The sequence below is a fragment of the Amblyomma maculatum genome, chromosome 10 (genome assembly GCF_055883805.1).
Source record: "Amblyomma maculatum isolate TAMU_Amacu chromosome 10, ASM5588380v1, whole genome shotgun sequence".
Lineage (NCBI taxonomy): Eukaryota > Metazoa > Arthropoda > Arachnida > Ixodida > Ixodidae > Amblyomma > Amblyomma maculatum.
In genome coordinates this window covers 83,394,150-83,414,302 of record NC_139353.1, presented here as the reverse complement: position 1 = coordinate 83,414,302, position 20,153 = coordinate 83,394,150, and the positions used below count along the sequence as shown (strand labels likewise).

At 48.7% G+C, this 20,153-nt stretch overlaps 1 protein-coding gene across 1 annotated transcript in view; it reads right to left on the bottom strand.

Annotated features, from left to right (window-relative positions):
- Positions 1-16,874, bottom strand: part of LOC146176898 (neprilysin-11-like) — a 59,644-nt gene extending 42,770 nt beyond the window's left edge. Inside the window, exons 1-3 of the mRNA XM_084581420.1 lie at positions 16,755-16,874; positions 11,008-11,246; positions 7,464-7,779 (exon numbers count right to left, since the gene is read on the bottom strand). Coding sequence (XP_084437546.1) covers positions 7,464-7,779; positions 11,008-11,246; positions 16,755-16,874 — 675 coding nt within the window. The remainder of the gene's footprint in view (positions 1-7,463; positions 7,780-11,007; positions 11,247-16,754) is intronic.
- Positions 16,875-20,153: the final 3,279 nt, after the last annotated feature.

Genomic DNA, 20,153 nt, shown 5'->3' with positions numbered 1-20,153 from the left:
GCTGTTGTGGAAACTCTAGAAGACACCGTTCCTCTGCAGCTTGGATGAAGGAGCAGACCTTAGCCTTGTTGATGTCTCCAGTCACGAAAACTAACTCTTTCGTTACGACTAGGCATCCCGGCGTGGGTCCCCTTCAAGGAGCGGGGACCACTAGAATTCGAACAACTGGTTTCAGAGTCAGCGTATAGGCTCCTCATCGGTGGCATCTATGGTGTGACCGATCAGCCCACATGTAGCGCCCCACTATATAGCCCAACCCCCCTTCCCCTCACGGAGCTGCCACGGAGAGAGCGCAAGGGTGAGAGAGGACAGAGCTATTGAAGGGCTTTAGACAGAGCGAGTGAACGTCATCGAGGTGGTGAAAGGGGGCCCTACGGGGCTGGAACTGGAAGGTCAAAGCCGCTTGCGGCGGGGCCTAGCCTGCCACCGAATTTTGATCTGTTGTAGGCCGTCATTGAACCCGCCGCCGCTTCGGTGGTGGACGACGGCCGTCGCGACGCACGTTTTTCTCTGCCTCTTTTTTTTCTTTCTTGTTTATTTTCTCTTCTTTCCGCACGAGGCAGCGGAGGTGGCTCAGCTACAGAGCCAGTAGCAGGCCCGTGCATTTTCTTTTCCTTCTTCCTACAATGGCAACAAGTTACAGCAACGGCGTTGCCATGGCGACAGTACGTCCTCTGTTAAGCGCGCCGGTGGCTTAAGGTCAAGCGGCGTGAGGAACGACGGGCCACGGGCTAACGTCAAGAACAGTTCTACCTAGCGTAGTATTGCTTTCGCAATAAAAATCAAATACACTACAATGCTTGCAATGCCGAAAGGTGGAAGAGCACCCGTGTCAGTCCGGAGGACTTCCCTTTGTGTTTCAGGCATAGCAAATGAATCCGTGTTCAAAACTCCGTCAATGTACAGCTTTTCATTGTAACGCTGTTTATCTCACTGCGATAAGCTTTTCACGTAGTCCGATATTGCTGCGCCGCAACAGCCGTCGTCCACCACCGAAGCGGTGGCGGGTGCAATGGCGGCCTACAACAGATAAAAATTCGGTAGCGGGCTAGCCACCGCCGCAAGCGGCGTTGCCCTAGCTATCCCCAGCCCCATCAGGGCCAGGGCCAGCCACCCTCCGTCCCTCCCTCTTCCTACAGTTATAACAACAACAGGTGGTTGAAATTACTCCGCAGTCCTCCACTGCGTCTCCCTTTCGAGCTTTCGATGGAGGCGAAAAGCAAGGCGCCCGTGTGGTTTGAGGTGTCAGTGCACGTTGAAGAACCCCAGGGGTCAAAATTCTGGAGTCCTCCACTACGGCGTCTCTCATAAATAAATAAATAAATAAATAAATAAATAAATAAATAAATAAATAAATAAATAAATAAATAAATAAATAAATAAATAAATAATTGGTTCACTGGAAGGGAAAGGCGCGGTAACTGTCTCACTTGTTTTTTTTTTGTGGACACCTGAACCGCGCCATAAGGGAAGGGAGGAAGGTGGGATTTAAAGTGGAAAGAGAGAAAGAGGCGCCGTAGTGGCGGGCTACGGAGTAATTTCGACCACCTGGGGAACTTTAACGTGCGCTGACATCACACAGCACACGGACGCCTCTTCGTTTCGCCACCATCGAAACGCAGCCGCCGAGGTCGGGTTCGAACCCGGGAATTCCGGACAGTAGTCGGGCGTCTTACCACTGTGCCACCTCGGCGGGGCGCGTCTCTCATAGCCTGAGTCGCTTTGGGAGGTTAAACCCCACAAACCAAACCAAAACAATCTTCCCCCTTTCACTTCCACCAACCTCCCTTCCCTTACGGCGCGATTCAGATGTAGTTCGCTTCCCGTATTGGGGCTGGGACAGGTAGGTCACCACCGCTTGCGGCGGGGCTTGCCTGCCACTGAATTTTTATCTGTTGTAGGCCGTCATTGCACCCGCCACCTCTTCGGTGGTGGTGGACGATGGCTGTTGTTGCGGCGCGCGTCGTTCTCTCCCTCTTCTTTTTTCGTTCTTGTCTATGCTCCTCCCCTGATGGGGCTGGTACAGGTGGGTCACCGCCACTTGCGGCGTTGTTGTTGTTGTTGTGGCTGTAGGAAGAAGAAAAAGAAAATGCACGGGCCTGCTACTGGCTCTGTAGCTGAGCCCCTTCGCTGCCTCGTGCAGACAGAAGAGAAAAGAGAGAAGAAAGAAAAGGAAGAGGGAAAGAAAGACGCGCGCCGCAACAACAGCCGTCGTCCACGACCAGCGGTGGCGGGTGCAATGACGGCCTACAACAGATAAAAATTCGGTGCCAGGCTAGCCCCCGCGTGCCCCGCCGGGGTGGTGCAGTGGTAAGACGCCCGACTACTGTGCCGGAGTTCCCGGGTTCGAACCCGACCGCGGCGGCTGCGTTTCGATGGAGGCGAAACGAAGAGGCGTCGTGTGCTGTGCGATGTCAGCGCACGTTAAAGATCCCCAGGTGGTCGAAATTACTCCGTAGCCCTCCACTACGGCTCCTTTTTCTCTCTTTCCACTTTCATTCCCACCCTCCTCCCTTCCCTTACGGCGCGGTTCGGGTGTCCACAGAGCAAGTGTGACAGTTACTGCGCCTTTCCCTTCCTGTGAACCAATTTAACTTAACTTAGCCCCCGCCGTAAGAGCGCGCAACAACAGCCGTCGTTCAACACCAGCGGTGGCGGGTGCAATGACGGCCTACAACAGATAAAAATTCGGTGCCAGGCTAGCCCACTCCGCAAGCGCCGCTTTCGCTTGCGGAGGGGGCTAGCCTGGCACCGAATTTTTATCTGTTGTAGACCGTCATTGCACCCGCCACCGCTGGAGGTGGACGACGGCTGTTGTTGCGGCGCGCGTCTTTCCCTCTTCCTTTTTGTTTCTTCTCTATTTTCTATATTTTCTTTCTTCTCTATTTTCTCTTCCTCTTTCTCTCTTTCCACTTTCACTCCCGCCTTCTTTCCGTCCCTTACGGCGCGGTTGAGGTGTCCACAGAAAACAAGTGAGACAGTTACCGCGCCTTTCACTTCCTATAAATCAATCAATATCTCTTCTGTCGGAACAAAGCCGCGGAGGTGGCTCAGCTACAGAGCCAGTAGCAGGCCCGTGCATTTTCTTTTCTTTCTTCTTACAGCCACAACAACAACAACAAAGCGTGACAGATACTGTGCCTTTCCTTTCCTGTGAACCAGTTATGAGATAAAAATTATGAAACAACGGATTAAAAAACGGAGGTTAGTCTATTGCTGCAACACACGTTTCCTCTCTATGAGTAGTTTCAAGTCACGCTTAAACCCCCACACTTTTTTTTCCTTAAATGCTAAACAGAACCTCACCCGTTGGTGAATAAATACGTGAGTAAATAGGTTGAGTGTGGCAATTTCTGCGGGTGGACGCACACTCATGAGCCTATAAAGTATTTTGCCATAGGAGCCTCATGACTATTATCTGCTAGTGCCAAAAGCTAGAAGGCACCGCTGGGAGCTGTTAATGGGGACGGACAGGTACTCGTTGCCAGCTACATTATGGTTTTAATTCACATACTCTACCTACAGTAGTGGAAGATGTTAAAATACCGTTAACAAGGACAAGGTTCTCAAGGAAAATTAGGACGTGCGTTTACCAATCCCGGAAGCGGCGCAGTTGGTTAAAGCGCTCGGCTAGGCACCCAAGGAATGGAGGTTCGATTCTCGGTGGAAGCGGGGTTTATTATCTTCCTCAGAGTAGACATTGATTGATTGATTGATTGGTTCACAGGAAAGGAAAGGCGCAGTATCTGTCACACTTGTAGCTGTGGACACCTGAACCGCGCCGTAAGGGAAGGAAGGAAGGTGGGAGAGAAAGTGGATAGAGAGAAAGAGGAGCCGTAGTGGAGGGCTACGGAGTAATTTGGACCACCTGGGGATCTTTAACGTGCGCTGACATCGCACAGCACACGGACGCCCCTTCGTTTCGCCTCCATCAAAACGCAGCCGCCCGGCGGGGCGAGTAGACATGGAGAATTGCAATGAGCGTTTCGGTTGATGACGTCTTTTTACTGACAGCTCTATTAGGACAAAATGCCGAACACCGTGAGTATGAGCCATGAAAGGCTTTCGCCTTAAGAAATAATTTAATCGAATGTCAAACTTTGGCAGGTGATGGAATGTTCACATATTCTAGGGTTGCTGTAGATGTCGTCGCTCCAGACCCGTAAATAAGCTTCAGCTGCTCATCCAGACCCAACCTAGATAGCTCCTCCTCCTATTCCGGCTGGCTTGTATTTTAATTGCGCGTATAGTGTTTTGTCATCTTCACTAGGTCTGGTATAGCGTAGCTGTCTCACCAAAGTTGCACCTAGCTGTAGATTATGTGGGATATATTCTGCTTAATATCACAGCGCGGTTAGTATAAGTGTTGGTCGCAAGCATTCTCTATGTAGTTTCTGTTCTTTAAAATACCTACAGTTGGATTTGGGGATCGATGTACTTTGCATGTAGAATTTCACCCTAAATAATAATAATAATTGGTTCACAGGAAGGGAAAGGCGCAGTAACTGTCACACTTGCTCTGTGGACACCAGAACCGCGCCGCAAGGGAAGGGAGGAGGGTGAGAATGAAAGTGGAAAGAGAGAAAGAGGGGCCATAGTGGAGGGCTACGGAGTAATTTCGACCACCCGGGGATCTTTAACGTGCGCTGACATCGCACAGCACACGGACGCCACTTCGTTTCGCCTCCATCGAAACGCAGCCGCCGCGGTCGGGATTCGAACCCGGGAACTTCGGCACAGTAGTCGGGCGTCTTACCACTGCACCACCCCGGCGGGGTACCCTAAAACTATCAATTTCGAGAATCGGGGAAGTATTTTTTCACTATCGGAAATATGACAGAAAGGCATTAATCACAGCCTTGTGGTAGCGTCATTGAATTGTTTGTCACTGCTGCCAGCTGTTTTTCAATATTAAGGCGAAAGTCTTTAATGCCCCTGACTCACACTGTCCGGCGTCCTGTCCCACTATACCTGGTAATCATCGAGACCGCCACGCAGGGCTCGAGGGAAACTATCTTACTTAGCTCTCTTTGCATAGCATCATGGCTGCGTGGTTACCATGGAAGCCACTGCTGCTAGTTAGTGGTAGAAAGTGACCGATAACGATAGTTAGTGGTAGTTAAAATGAGAATGATGACTGTGACTATGCCATCATAACCAGATGACGTCGTGACCTGATGGGACGTCATCATGACATTCGAAAATGTGTAATATCAGGAACTTACATCATGGGGATGTCAGATAGCAACGCAGAGCAAAACAGCGCAAACTTCACAACGGACAGAGGAGGGCAGGCGACACGAGCGCCTGTGTCTCGTCTGCCCTTCTCTGTCCGTTGTGAAGTTTGCGCTGTTTTGCTCTGTGATGAACCAACTAGCTCGAGATGTTTTCTTCAAGGATGTCAGATCAGAGCAAAACAGCGCAAACTTCACAACGGACAGAGAAGGGCAGACGAGACACAGGCGCTGTCAGATCTGTTCAAGACATCATTCAAACACATACGAAGCTGACCCCGCCTGGTGTCCGATCCAAGAATCCGTGCTGAGTCTTGCATTTGGCATTTGGCGCTTCCTCGAACGCCGCAACAAACAGCATACAGAGGACGCAGTAAAGAAGGAATCAGTGTACGGAGTTTAAAATTGGTTTGGTTAGGTTGGTGGGGTTTAACGTCCCAAAGCGACTCAGGCTATGAGAGACGCCGTAGCGGAGGACTCCGGAACTTTCGACTCCCTGGGGTTCTTTAAAGTGCACTGACATCGCACAGTACACGGTCACCTTGCTTTTCGCCTGCATCGAGAAGCGGCCGCCGAGGCCGGGTTTACAAGAATCAAAAGGCGCATATCTGTCGCAATTCTCCGCGGACACCACGGTCCTTATTCCGAGTTTGCGTCGTTATCGAAGTGTCGTTATCTCACGCGACCTCGTCTCATCTGGCTGGTGGAAACGCCGGAACACGATGCTGCCATCTCTTCCGAATATGTAGTGGCAACATCCGGTTCCGGCGTTTCGACCACTCAGATGACTCGAGGTCAAGTGAGATAGCGACACTTCAATAATGATGAAAACCCGGAATACATGCCCTAATCACGCCTGAAGGAAAGGGAGGAAGCTGGGAGTAAAAAGAAGAGAGGTGCCAAAGTAGAGGGCTTCGGACCACAGCACACAACAGACGCTTTCGCCATCGCACTTTAGTAGTCCAAAGTGCCCCATAGAATGCATCTCTAAGTGTTGATTTATATAACACGTCGACAAACGGGAAGGCGACCCGACCACTAATAGTTAATTGTACTCTCCTATGTCGGTTCACGAACTTGGCGAGCGCACAAAGTTTCTGTGTCGCTTTAAATTATGCTTACTCAACTAATCACTGAGCGTTTCCACACCACTGGTGAGTCTGTCAAGCTTATAGTGTAGATAATTTCCTATTCTAGCAGATTTGCGTATTCTATGAGCCAGTGCACTCTCTACTGTTGGGTGTGTAAAATGCGCAGTGATGACATGAAATACACCGTTATTTTCGGATCGTTGCGTAACCGCCGAAATTGCAAAATCGTAGTAATAAAAGCACCCTGACTTTTGTTTTTTCCACAGTACATTCTGTGCGCAAGCGATGCAGCTTCCAGAGGGGGCTGTCACAAATTTGCTCTTTGATAAAATTTACAGTGTCTTGGTTCATATTATTTATCGAATACTGAACGGACAGACACTTCACGCACTTTTCCCCTCCGTTGAAGCACACCGAACGTTGTCGTGGGGCTGTGGAGTTCGGAGCAATAATATATATTGAGCCATCAAGGCTGTGCAGGCAGCTAGGCTGAAATTAAACTTTCAATTACGTGTGAGACTACCAGACCAATCCTGACCTTTTGCTGAAAGTGTCGTGGCTAATTGTGCATTGAAATTGGTCTCGCATGCAACAGACGGTGATGCAGCATCTACATTAGCGAAATCGTTACGAGAATAGTAAGTTATCACAGCTATCTTAAGGTCATCACTTAGGGAACAATGCTTTGACAACCTAACACGTTGCTGTTGTCACGTATTATGTTGTAATAAGAAATTATGTTGTAACAAGACTTGTTAGCGAAACCGAGAAAGGCGTCTGTAGGTATCGGAGTACGGTGCAGTTATAAATTTTAGAGCGCCAGAAAAACATCTTATGTTGATTATATTTCACTTACCATGCACCCATTTATCAGGGCAACGTTTACCATCACACGCTGGGAGGCAAATCAGTTGGGAGAACCTCACAGTAATGAGTGCACATGTTATGGAATGACGCCCCTATCATAACAAAAGCAATGACATGTCAACTATTGAACCTCTTCATGAGGTGACCATCCCTGCATTCATTAATTTTTCAGTGATTATTTTTCGACACAGTAAAGCGTTACAAAGTTACGTTATAGTGCACGTTACGAGTGGCTTTGCTCCCAAGACACTGCACTTGACATAATTCGCACCTGCTGGACGGATAGTTTCTTGGGGTGCGAGTACCGGCCACACACGTATTGGCCGAAGTCCTGGCACGGGTCTGTGGACAAGTTCATGCTGTCAAGCAGGGCCTTGCTGTAGCGGAGGCATCCTTCGGTCCGGCACGACCGGTCGCGCACCTGTGATTCGCGCCAGTGAAACACCAGGGTCACGACGGCCGTGACAAGGAGCAAGACGCCGACGCAGCAGCACACTGTCACCAGGAAGGGGCGGATATGGGCTGCACCCTGCGAAGACGACTTGGACATCTTGCCGCCCGGTTTCGATGGAGTGGACTCGGTACGCCTGCGCATGGGGCACATGTCACATGTCAGAAGGAAAAGAAAATGCACGGGCCTGCTACTGGCTCTGTAGCTGAGCCACCTCCGCTGCTTCGTGCGGGCAGAATAGAAAGAAAAAGAAGAGCGTCGCAACAGCTGTCGTCCACCACTGAAGCGGTGGCGGGTGCAATGACGGCCTACAAGAGAGACAAATCGGTGACAGGGTAGCACCAGTCCCAGCCCCGTAGGGCCGCGTATTTGGGTTTGCTCCGTACGGTGGCTCCGCAAGGGACAAAGCAACAGAAGAGACGAAGAAAACGGGCTGTTCCGACTAGCATCTACCGCCCCCAGGAGCCGAGCAGCCTAGCGATTAGCGGCGCATGCTTTTTCAATGGGCGTCACGTTGGACGCGGCACTAGCTTGAGAGAGCCTATACTACTACTACTACTACTACTACTACTACTACTACTACTACTACTACTACTACTACTACTACTACTAAATATTATTAATAATAATAATTATACACAGTAATATTTCTCTTCTTATTATTATTATTATTATTAGTAGTAGTAGTAGTAGTACTAGTAGTATAGAGGAAGACTCGTTTCACGAGGTTGGCACTGAATTGTCTAGTTAACGGCCGAATTAACTGGCTAAATATTATCTTCACAGTTTTAATAAATAATAATAATAATTGGTTCACAGGAAGGGAAAGGCGCAGTATCTGTCACACTTGTGTCTGTGGACACCTGAACAACTCCGTAGCCCCCCGCTACGGCTCCTCTTTCTCTCTTCCTCCCTTGTGTATGTGGACATCTTCATCCCTTGGTGTCCACAGACACAAGTGTGACAGATATTTCGCCTTTCCCTTCCTGTGAACCAATTAATAATGTTATCAATAATAATTAAAACTGTGAAGATATTTAGCCAGTTAATTTGGCCGTTACCTACAGACAATTCAGTGCCAACTTAGTGAAACGACTCTTCCTCTATACTACTACTACTATTACTAATAATAATAATACTAATAGTAGTAATAGTAGTAGTAGTAGTAGTAGTATGGGCTTTCTCAAGCTAGTGCCCATTGAAAAAGCATGCGCCGCTAATCGCTAGGCTGCTCGGCTCCTGGGGGCGGTAGATGCTAGTCGGAACAGCCCGCTTTCTTCGTCTCTTCTGTCGTTTTGTCCCTCGCCGAGCCACCGTACCGAGCAAACCCAAATACGTGGCCGTAGGGCCAGGAACAGCCACCCTTCACCACTATACCTCCGAGCGATGTCAGCACACTTTAAAATCCAGGTAGTCGAAGTTACTCCGCAGCCCTCCACTTTGGCTCCTCTTTCTCTTTCAACTTTCACTCTCACCTTCCTCTCTTCCCTTAAGGCGCGGTTGAGGTGTCCACAGAAACAAGTGTGAGATACACTGCACCTTTCTCTTCCTGTGAACCAATTATTACTATCTTGTGAGCCAATTACTATATTAACCTTAACGATAGAGTGCGCATCCCATGATCAAGAAGATATCTTCAGTGATGTGGGAGCTGCGCTGAACTAGAGCAGGTGGAAAGGTGAATGTTGACGCCAATGGTCGGTTTCGTAAAATGGTGACACCTACGGGTCTTTCGCAAGAATTTCTTAATGCTAGAACGCTATTGACTTTCTAATGTTAATCAGGACATCCCTTACTCGGTCTAGACATATCAAGTTTAAATCAAACGAAATGAGGCAGGAGTGTGGCTTACAGTTTATACGTTACGTTTTTTATATGAAATAACAGCATTAAGCACTGAAGGCGAAAACCAGAAAATCCGTTTAAATCACGTGTACAAACTTGAGGCCGTATTTTTAGGTGTGCCTGAATATAGGTTTAGCAATGAAGTTATAAAATCTACCGAAGAGTACAATTTCTTTGCTCCGCGAAGCGATTTGTAGCAAAGGAAGTTTAAATTCCAGCGATTGAGGATAACGTCACGTATAATGTATATTTTCGAAACTCCCCACAGCCTAGCTTTCGCATTCACAATTAATGTCTAAACAGAACGGAGAAGATGGTGATCATTGAGCTTCAGTACGAAATAAAAAGAAGGAACGCCGATGCGGAAAGATACGCACAGTTAGATTGTACATTCGAAAGACGCGGAAGAACCTAGTGTCAGGGACCGAGCAGCCGGCAAACTGCATGGCGTGCCGGCAACATGCAAGCTAGCAAAATCATGCCAAAAGTTCTTTGCAGAAAGCTCGGCTCTTTGCTTGAGTTTATGCCTAACGTTATTTTATAAAACATTCCAGCTAGATATACAGTGAACGCAAACCGTGTGACATCACAGCAACGGTGATGGCGGTGGTCTTCTGTGAAAGTCAGCGGTTACAATTCGTTTAGATAGTGCGACACCGGCACAGCTGCTAACGTTGTAAAGCTGACTTTGCTTAATCATGAATGTAGCACTATTTCAGCGGCGAATCCGGACACATTTGTTTCTTTCGCACTGCGCGAAAATATGTTGAACTACAGGCCCTGTTTACTGCGAATGAAGTATTGACATCTCCACGTATTTCTGTTTCTTCAAGCCGCTTGAGCCCATTGTATTCATCGACTTACGATGTTCCATAGAACAGTATGCGTCCTCGGTTAATTTAGACCTACAGCTACACTCAATGCCCATAATCCTTCTGTCTTCCAGGCTGCTCCACAGGCAGCCTGAATACCCACGGCGGTATTCCCTGTTCCCACTCAGGTCTTTTAAGCTATGCCCCAGGAAGTTTGAGTATGTAACAGCCACAGGCGTATACCCCGCTTTAGATCTAGACGTGTCCGCGGATGCTATGGACGTATCGGATATTCCTATGGCCTTATTCTCGTACTCAAGCTTCGGTGCTCTACATGGCTTCCCTATACGAAGTATGCAGACGCATGGCTGCACTCACGTAGCACTGAAGCCGCAGTCCACTTGTAGGCACAGTCAACAGTGTAACTTTTGGTTTGGTTTGGTTTGTGGGGTTTAACGTCCCAAAGCGACTCAGGCTATGAAAGACGCCGTAGTGGAGGACTCCGGAAATTTCAACCACCTGGGGTTCTCGAGATTTCCGGAGTCCTCCACTACGGCGTCTCTCATAGCCTGAGTCGCTTTGGGACGTCAAACCCCACAAACCAAACGTTACACTGTTGACTGTGCCTACAAGTGAACTGCGGCTTCAGTGCTACGTGAGTGCAGACGTCGACCAATGACTGAATACATTACCCATTCACTACTCACGCTGTTGTTGTGGTTCCGAACTGGGGTAATTCCTTAGGCACGAGACTATCCGCCGGCTGCTGCGGCGGGGCGGGGGTCCCGTCCGTTGTGGGCAGTGTCAGTGTGGCCATACTGGCGGGGCCCTTGTCGAGCAGGGCGGCCACACCGGGCTTTTGCTTGGACCGCCTGCTTTCCGCTTTGTCCGCCTCACGCTTGAGGTCGCCGACCAGGGCGGCGTACTCAGGCGGCGGTTGACCACGCTGTCGGAGAAATGATACGAAAAGTTATCTGGTTCTCGTTCACATCACCGTTCATTTTCGTTTTTTTTTCCTCGTAATGGGTTGCCAATAGCTTTTGTAATACCCAAATGTTTGGAAAGTTTTCAGAAATAGTTTTGTAACATAATTTTCTTCATGTAAGCTCACAATAGGAACACTATATTCGCAGAACCCCACCTTGGCAGGCTTCTATTTTTTGCTGTAGTTTTCAGAAATTCCACACAGACTCTTAAGGCTGATGACATGTGAGAAGGAAAAAATATAAGGGCTATGAGTCATGTCTCATGGTTAGGACTGAGTCAACAAATGTGCACTGTATATGGATTCTCTGCATCTTACTTTTTGTAAAGTACTGAGTAATGCTGCGTAGCAAAATGTACATAGCCTTGACTCATGGCTATGAATGTTACATTTCGTCATTTGTAGCCTGTCCCCTCAGGCTATGAAGGATGCCGCAGTGAAGGGCCCCGGAAATGTAGACCGCCTGGAGTGCGGCCTTAACCACAGTGCCTTAACCACAGCGCCCCAGCGGCGCGCTTCATAACAATTTCGTACGCGGAATTGACGCCGCCAAATTCAGCGCCAGTGGAAGCTCCTTTTATTGATGCGCCAATCAGTGTCTAGCGATCCCAGGCAGCATAACCCATGCGCCAATATTGGCACTGTGTTCGCAACGCCCTGGTTTTGTGTAGGGTCTGACATTGCCAAAGCAGTATCAATATTGGGCTAGTGTTAGTGCTGCCTGAGAGGTCACTAGCCAACACACCACACGCCAGAAATATGTTCGTGAGTTTCTTGCCATGTACTCACCTGCCGGCTTTTGTACAAATGAAATATATAAAGTTACCGCGTTAAAACGCCTTCCTGCTTTTGCATGGCAGTCAGAGTGAGACAAGGCTGCATAGTGCCGTCCTGCCTATTTAATCTATATGCAGAGTGCATCATGAGGAAGGCCGGTCTGGACGAGTCTTCAGCTGGAGTGAAAATTGCTGGGAAACATAACAACCTTAGATACCACTTTAATGGCAGAAAGTGAAGTGGAACTCAAGAGACTTTTGATGCGCGTACAAGAAGAGAGTGAGAAGTTTGGGCTTAAACTGAACATTAAAAGGACAAAGATCATGGCGTCTTGCCCTATCAAGTTCTGGAGCATCAAGGGACAAGAAGTGGAAGCTGTGACAGATTTCCTCTTTTTGGGCTCCAAGATTACCCCGGAAGGAGACTACAGCCATGAAATTAGGAGACGCCTGCTTCTGGGAAAGAGAGCAATGGTTAGCCTTGACCGCCTAGTAAAGAGCAGAGACATTAGTCTGCCAACCAAGATCCGTATAACCCGTGCTATGGTCTTTCCAGTTGTGATGTATGGATGCGAGAGTTGGACTGTGAAGAAGGCTGACCGCCGAAGAATTGACGTGTTTGAATTGTGGTGCTGGCGGAGACTCTTGAGAGGTCCTTGGACGGCCAGAAGATCAAATCAGTCGATATTGTCGACCATAAACCCTGACTGCTCATTGGAGGGTCAACTTCTAAAGTTAAAGCTCAGCTACTTTGGTCATCTGATGAGAAGAGAGGAGTCGCTGGAGAAAGATTTGATGCTGGGAAAGGTTGAGGGTCACCGGAGAAGGGGTATAGGCAGCAAACGCGATGGTTAGATGACATCCTCGAGGCACTGCAGATGAAGTTATGTGATGTTAGGAAGATAGTGAGAGATCGGAAAGCGTGGCGTGATATGCTCCATAGGGTCACGAAGAGTCAGACACGACTGAACGACTGAACTGAACTGAACTCATTTACAAGCTGAGAAGCGTTATTTCGTGATGCATCGGAAGGTTAGATAATTTCTGTGAATATGTTCAAGTATCATCTCATCCTATTTCCTGTGCCCGACAATCCTTATCAGAAACACTAGCCATTGGTTTTCATGGAATTTTACTACTGAACGCGAGAAAAAAACTTCTGGCATCTCCGCGGGGCTAAAGTCGTTATGGCGCTCGACTGCTGTGCCAAGGCATGCGGGATCGAATCCCGGCCGCGGCACCCGCTTTTCCATGGAGGCAAAAAGCAAGGCGCCCGTGGGAAGCGCGATGCCGGTGCACATTAAAGAATCCCAGGTGTTGAAATGTCCGGAGCCCTCCACTACTGGATTTGTTATAGTGTCATATTGGGACATTAAACACCATAAATCATACCAAACGTTTTTCGCGCATTGGAAGCTTAAACCATTCCCTTCAACGTGCGCCTGACAGTACCTCACAATACCCCACATTTATCTCGCACATTAAAGGTGTCCCAGAATTCTGGACTTGATAAATCGGACTACTGATATAGAGAGCGACACGGTAAGGTATGCAGACAGGAGGGTGACGGATGTCAAAGAACCAATAGAAAGGCGAGAGATAGAATGAGAGGGAAAGCGAGAAAATAAAGACGCTTGGTTATGTACAGAGTGAATGCGAGCTGATAATATAACTACTTGAATTGATATTAATTAAATAGCGACATACATTTATTGCGCCCATCAGTTAGCTGACGTTTTTACAGAGACTGCTGGACGCAAGGAAAACGTTATCGCAATCGCAAGCTCAAGCGGCACTTAAAATTTAGAAACAGATATGGAAAGTATCAATCATTGTTGGCGTAACGTGATCATCGCAGAACGCGGATGAAAGAATTTGGTTGGCCGAAAGCCCCATTCGGCTGGTTATAGCAATGGCTGAAGTATCACCTACTGGAACGAATTAGGCACCGCTATAAATTTCAATCAATAAATACACTATAAGGCTTCCAATCAAAAGGCATTAATGCAAATTAAACAGGATTTCTGCACTCAGCGTGGAATAGGAGCGGACCTAGCAGTCGCATACGCATTAGCTCTGTTACCTTCAGGAAAAGCTCTCAAGCGGATTTGTTGTTAGATATTTTAAATATATGAAGAACATTCTCGTAAAGACAAACTTCTGAACATGTCAGCGGCACTCCTATAGTCTCGGTCCTCGACCTGAGTAACCGTGATTTCCGCGATCCTTTGGTGTCCGCTAATCATTTGATCCCAGTGCCCTCACATAAACCTCCATCTTACAAATATATACTAAATGAACCATAATGCACGAAGTTGGCAACTAAGAGAAGCATTTTTACAACCGCAGTATTTCACTCGCGATCAAACCCAGTGGCAATTTAAATGTTACACGTTGTTTGCTCTGAAGTCCTGACCGTAACAGCCAACAGATAGCGGTGACAGGACAATAAGCAGCAAGTTCCCACTGTGAACCAACGCTATTTCCTCGCGGAAAATACACGGAAAAGGCCAGTGAGCTGCTCACCGAGCGCTGGCACGGTTTGGCTCAAACTGAGCACGATATTGCATGGCACAGAGTTGCACGGGTTGTCAGCCGTCGGTCACTTTTGAGAGTGCTGACATTAACCTCGTGGCCTGATACACATGCGTAGTGCAGGCAGACGCGTTTTCTCCTTATTTATTGAAAATGGCCTTTCTTAAACATCAGGTTAGTCATTTCCTGAAATATAAGCCGAAAGGGCCAGTGAGCGCCGATATTCCGCTCTCGGGGAATAGCTATTGCGTGGTAGCTTGTGCTAAACATCACGGCACACCTGTGGACTCATCTCACACGGTGTACGGAATTAGCACTGATCACGCTCTCAGTCAAATTTCGATGATGCGACTTCAGCGGGTTCAAAGCATTCCTCACTTCGTCAAAAATCGCAAAGCTGGAGTCGCTAATACGGGCAGCCTATAAAATGGCACTGGGTCTGCTGACGACCACACCAACATCGCGCCTCATGTCTCTCGGCATCCACAACACACTCCAAGAAATCAGGGAGGCGCAACGACTGTCACAGCTCAACCGCCTAGCCATCACTCGAACAGGCCAAACCCTTTGGAAGAAGATACACCTCAAAGTACCCTCCCTGCACAGTAGACGAAAGGACGGAACTTCCTCTATCCATCCGCAAGAACATATATGTCCATAAAATACCCCAAAACCAGGCATTTAACGCGGAGTGAAGACACGCCAGAGCCGAAAGCCTTCGCACGAAATGGAATGGCCACCCGGACACACTCTACGTGGATGCAGCCGGTCCAATCCAAGGGCGGATGACCATCGCCATAACAAATCTTGAGGGCAAATTAATCAACTGCGAATCAGTTCGCACGTCCAACCCCATTCACGCAGAGGAGGCAGCCATCCCACAAGCGCTATCTACCAACCCAAACGCTATTTTACTCACAGACTCCCAAAATATGTGCAGGAATATTACCAGCGGACTAATCCACCAATGATGACTGACACTATTAGCAAAATACCCTCCTAATCAGGCCTCAATCGTATGATTTCCGGGACACATGAAACACACGGGAGGGAATGACGCCGCCCACCGGCACGCCCGAGCTCTCTTACACCGGGATTTTTGCTTAGCCGACGAGGAAAATGAACATATTACACAGCCATAATCTCATTTGCTGAACACCTGCAGGCCTACAGACAAGTTAGACAGACACACCCCACCCCTAACAAAACTAGACAAGGCGGAAGAACACACCCTTCGGCTACAAACAGGCACTTTCGTTACACCGTTTACACTCCACCAATGGTACCCCTCGCTCACACATCAGAGTGTCCACACTGTGGAGAAATAGCTTCGGCGTTTCACATGATGTGAGCATGCATATAAACCCACTTATCGATAAACTTCCCAATCCCAATTTGGAGCAGTGGGAGGCCATTCTGCACAGCGAGGACCCCGACCAACAACGAGGACTGGTTCGCAGGGCCCACGCTGCGGCGTAGGACACTGGGCTACCGGAATAGGCGGTCCACCCACAACTCTGAGAATTCCCAAACACTCAATAAAGGTTTAAATCAATCTATCAATCTTCGAAAGCGAAAAACCTGTACCAACGTGCTCTGGCCCTGTGCTGACACTCAGTCAGGCACTTCCGGAGAATGCAACACAGGCAGCCCTCGTAATTTATGGCAAGTTTTGAAAAGCGCTTATGTAGAAGGTGGTACATTTTCTCATTTTCTCAAATAACATTAAGCGCGCTCCGAACCAACGCAATGCATCAACGCTTCGAAACCAAACAGCGTCCCATCCGCTTTATCTCCCTTCCGTGCCGAAATTTCTCAGGCTGGTTCTTTCTCCTTTAGAAGTGAGAAGGTGAATAGGCTCAGTCTGTGAGACTTGGAGCTAGAACGAGGAAGGTCAGCGAGAAATCCACACATAGGATTCAACATCTCTCTTTGGTGTGTTCACTGTTTGTTCTTGTGCTGAGCGTTTCATAGTTGAAAGAAGAGAAGGGTACAAGCTATGTGGCGACCTGTTCGGCTAGCCGATGATACTAAAAAGGCGCAGAGGGCCGAAGGAACAAGACAGACGAATATTCCACATTTGCACCTTCGCTGAAATACCATACGGCCCCAATGAAATGTTCACAGACTGCCCAGATGTAGTCTTAAAAGTACTTACCGTTGTTTTTGTGGACTTCGGTTTTGGCATTGTGGCGCAGAAAATGCGCAGCCTGTCCAAGCCGATGCTCACTCCGTACTGGCCTTCAGCGGGCGCTGGAATAGAGAAGCCATCCCTCATTGTGACAGTGTCTCGAGAACCACCCAGCGCAATCTTTCAATGCTACCCGGTTGTTTTCAGGAACGCCGCACTCTCCAATGATCTCGCATCCTGTCCTCTTGCGGTGCAGAATAAGCACATGAAAAGGCGCATAACAAGAAAACCTGAAACTAACGTGTAAGAAAGCCATTTCATCAAAACGAGAAGCAGTTTGCATAACCGAACGGCCGATTAAACATTAAAAACCTGGGGGTCACCTAAACTCCGCCTCTAAATATATCACATGAGAGTGTTGATGACTGTCGTGTGTAGTTCTGCTTGAGGAGCCTCTTTCAAATGTATTTTTTGCTGCAGACGTAATTAGTAATCATTTAGTTTGTGCCTCTATTATATCATGCATAACCACGTGCATGGTGTCGTAACCTACCACATGATGTACAAGAATGTCAAATATATGAAGTCCCGCGTTCACCAACCCGCGCTAACGTGCCTGTGTGGTTTACAAGCAGCGTATCTGGTCCGATATTCATTAGTCATCTTACCTTCTTGTATCACAAAGACCTGTCAAAGTTAGTATCTCCCGCCAACGCGCACATGTCATGGGATCTCGTGACGTCGCACAACACATGGACCAAACGAGGCACAACCATGGCTGCCCCGCCGGAATGGTGCAGTGGTAAGACGCCCGACTGCTGTGGCGGAGTACCCGGGTTCGATCCTGACCTCGCCGGCTCCGCCTCTATGTAGACTAAACGAACAGGCGTCCGTGTGCTGTGCGATGTCAGCGCACGGTAAAGATCCCCAGGTGGTCGAAAGCCCTCCATTACGGCTCCTCCTTCTCTCTTTTCACTTTCACTCCCACCTTCCTTTTTTCCGTTACGGCGCGGGTGAGGTGTTCACAGCAACAAGTGTGACAAATACTGCGCCTTTACCTTCCTCCGAACCGATTAAAAAAAACCATGGCACCTGCAACTACCTACTACCAGAGACACGCTCGGCATTTTAGGAGCGTAAGCTCTTGCTTTCGTCCACACACTTCGCGTCCGTTCGTCTGTCCTATACACCACGTGATCAAATTCCAGCAGCATTTTAGTGCTGTCATTGTAGCCACGTGATCATCTCACGTATAACATTGAGACGTCATCACGTTATTGGGGTATGTATACCACATAACGAGGTGGCTATGTTGTGACGTCACCACAAGTTACTCCTCGCGCGCGGTGCAGGCACTTGCTGGCCAGAGAAGTGAGGCAGAGCAAGGATTTCTCGTACTCCGAGTTACAATGGCAGCAGTGAAGTGCGGAATCCTGTACCGAGGATCGACCACGGCGCACAAGTGACCAGTAACTGTCACAAAAACATCGAATCTGTAGAAAATAGTTTTTTTTTTTCATCCATACATCCCTCGCGCGCGGGTGGCCGCCGGGCCAAGCAGCGGCATACCTTTATCGCTGCTAAATGTATCTATGCCTGTGGTGTAGGCGTACCGAGCTGCTTCACAACGCTGGAAAATCAAATTGAATCGCCTTGCCCCGCCGCGGTCGTACAATGTGCTGTGCGATGTCAGTGCACGTTAAAGATCCTCATATGGTAGAAATTAGTCCGCAGCCCTCCCTACGGTTCCTCTCTCTCTCTCCTTCCACTTTCACTTCCACCTCCTTCCCTTGCTCTACGGCGCAGTTCAGGTGTCCACAGAAGCAAGTGTGACAGATACTGCGCCTTTTCCTTCCTGTGAACCAACCTTCCTGTGACATTGCCTTGCTAAGTAACTCGGGGAATGAACTGCAAATAATGATTGATGACCTAGACAGAAAAAGTAGAAAGGTAGGCTTGAAAATCAATATGCAGAAGACTAAGGTAATGTTCAACAGCCTCGGCAAGGAACAGCAGTTTACATTATGTAGCGAAATACTGGAAGTAGTAGGCGGATATGTCTACTTAGGACAGGTAGTAACCGCTGATCCGGACCATGAAAAGGAAATAACAAGAAGAATAAGATTGGGATGGAGTGCATTCGGCAAGCACTCGCAGATTATGACTAGCAGCTTACCGGTATCGCTCAAGAGGAAAGTATACAACAGTTGCATCTTGCTTGTACCACGGCCGCTCGATGGAAGCGCACTAGGTGCCTGTACTCACCTATGGGGCTGAAACGTGGAGGCTAACAAAGAGAGTTCTACTTAAGTTGAGGACAACCCAGAGGGCTATGGAACGAAAAATGGTAGGGGTAACATTAAGAGATAGAAAGCGTGCAGAGTGGGTCAGAGAAATAACTCAAGTTACCGACATTCTAGTGGAAATTAAGAAGAAGAAATGGACATGGGCAGGACATGTAGTGCGAAGAGAGGATAACCGATGTTCGCTGAGGGTAACAAACTGGATTCCAAGGGAAGGAAAGCGTAGCAGGGGGCGGCAGAAAGTTAGGTGGGCGGATGGGATTAAGAAGTTCGCAGGGGTCAAGTGGATGCAGCTAGCACAGAACCGGGTTAAGTGGAGAAATATGGGAGAGGCCTCCGCCCTGCAGTGGGTATAATCAGGCTGATGATGATGATGATGAACCAATTATCATTATCTCCGCCTTTGCCCCGTTGCGGTGGTGCATTCCCCGCCGGTGTGGTGCAGTGGTAAAGCCTGTTTCATATGGTGTGACGCGCACGGCAAAAAATTCGGCCCTGCACTGTCGTTGCGACGGCAATCGCAGCAGCCTGTTTCACATGCTTGACAGCGCCCAGCGATTTATGTCGGTGCGGCGCGAGCGGCCGATGATTCCGAAGAAATTTATTATATGTAATTTATATGTAACCTACATTTAGGCAAAAACCTATTTTTGAAACTTTCGTCGGCTTCAACGGCTTCCGCTCCGTCGTTTCCTGTGACGTACGCCGCGGAATCCTATTGGCTGACGGCTGGCCCTGTCGCAGCGGTCGCACCGGCCGTGCGGCACTGCGACCAACTCGTTGGAAGCCCGTCGCAGTGGCTCTGCGACGAGAGCGGCGAGCATTTCTGTCGCAGTGAGGCTGAAATCGCACTCTGCTGCGGCAAGAATCGCATCATGTGAAACGGGCTTAAGAAGCCCGACTACTGTGCTGGAGTACCCGGGTTCGAACCCGAACTCGGTGGCTTCGTTTCGATGGAGGCGAAACGAAGAGGCGTCCGTGTGCTGTGCCACGGCCGCTCGATGGAAGCGCTTCCATCGAGCGGCCGTGGCTGTGCGATGTCAGTGCATGTTAAAGATCCCCAGGTGGTCGAAATTACTCCGAAGCCCTCCACTACGGCTCCTCTTTCTCTCTTTCCACGTTC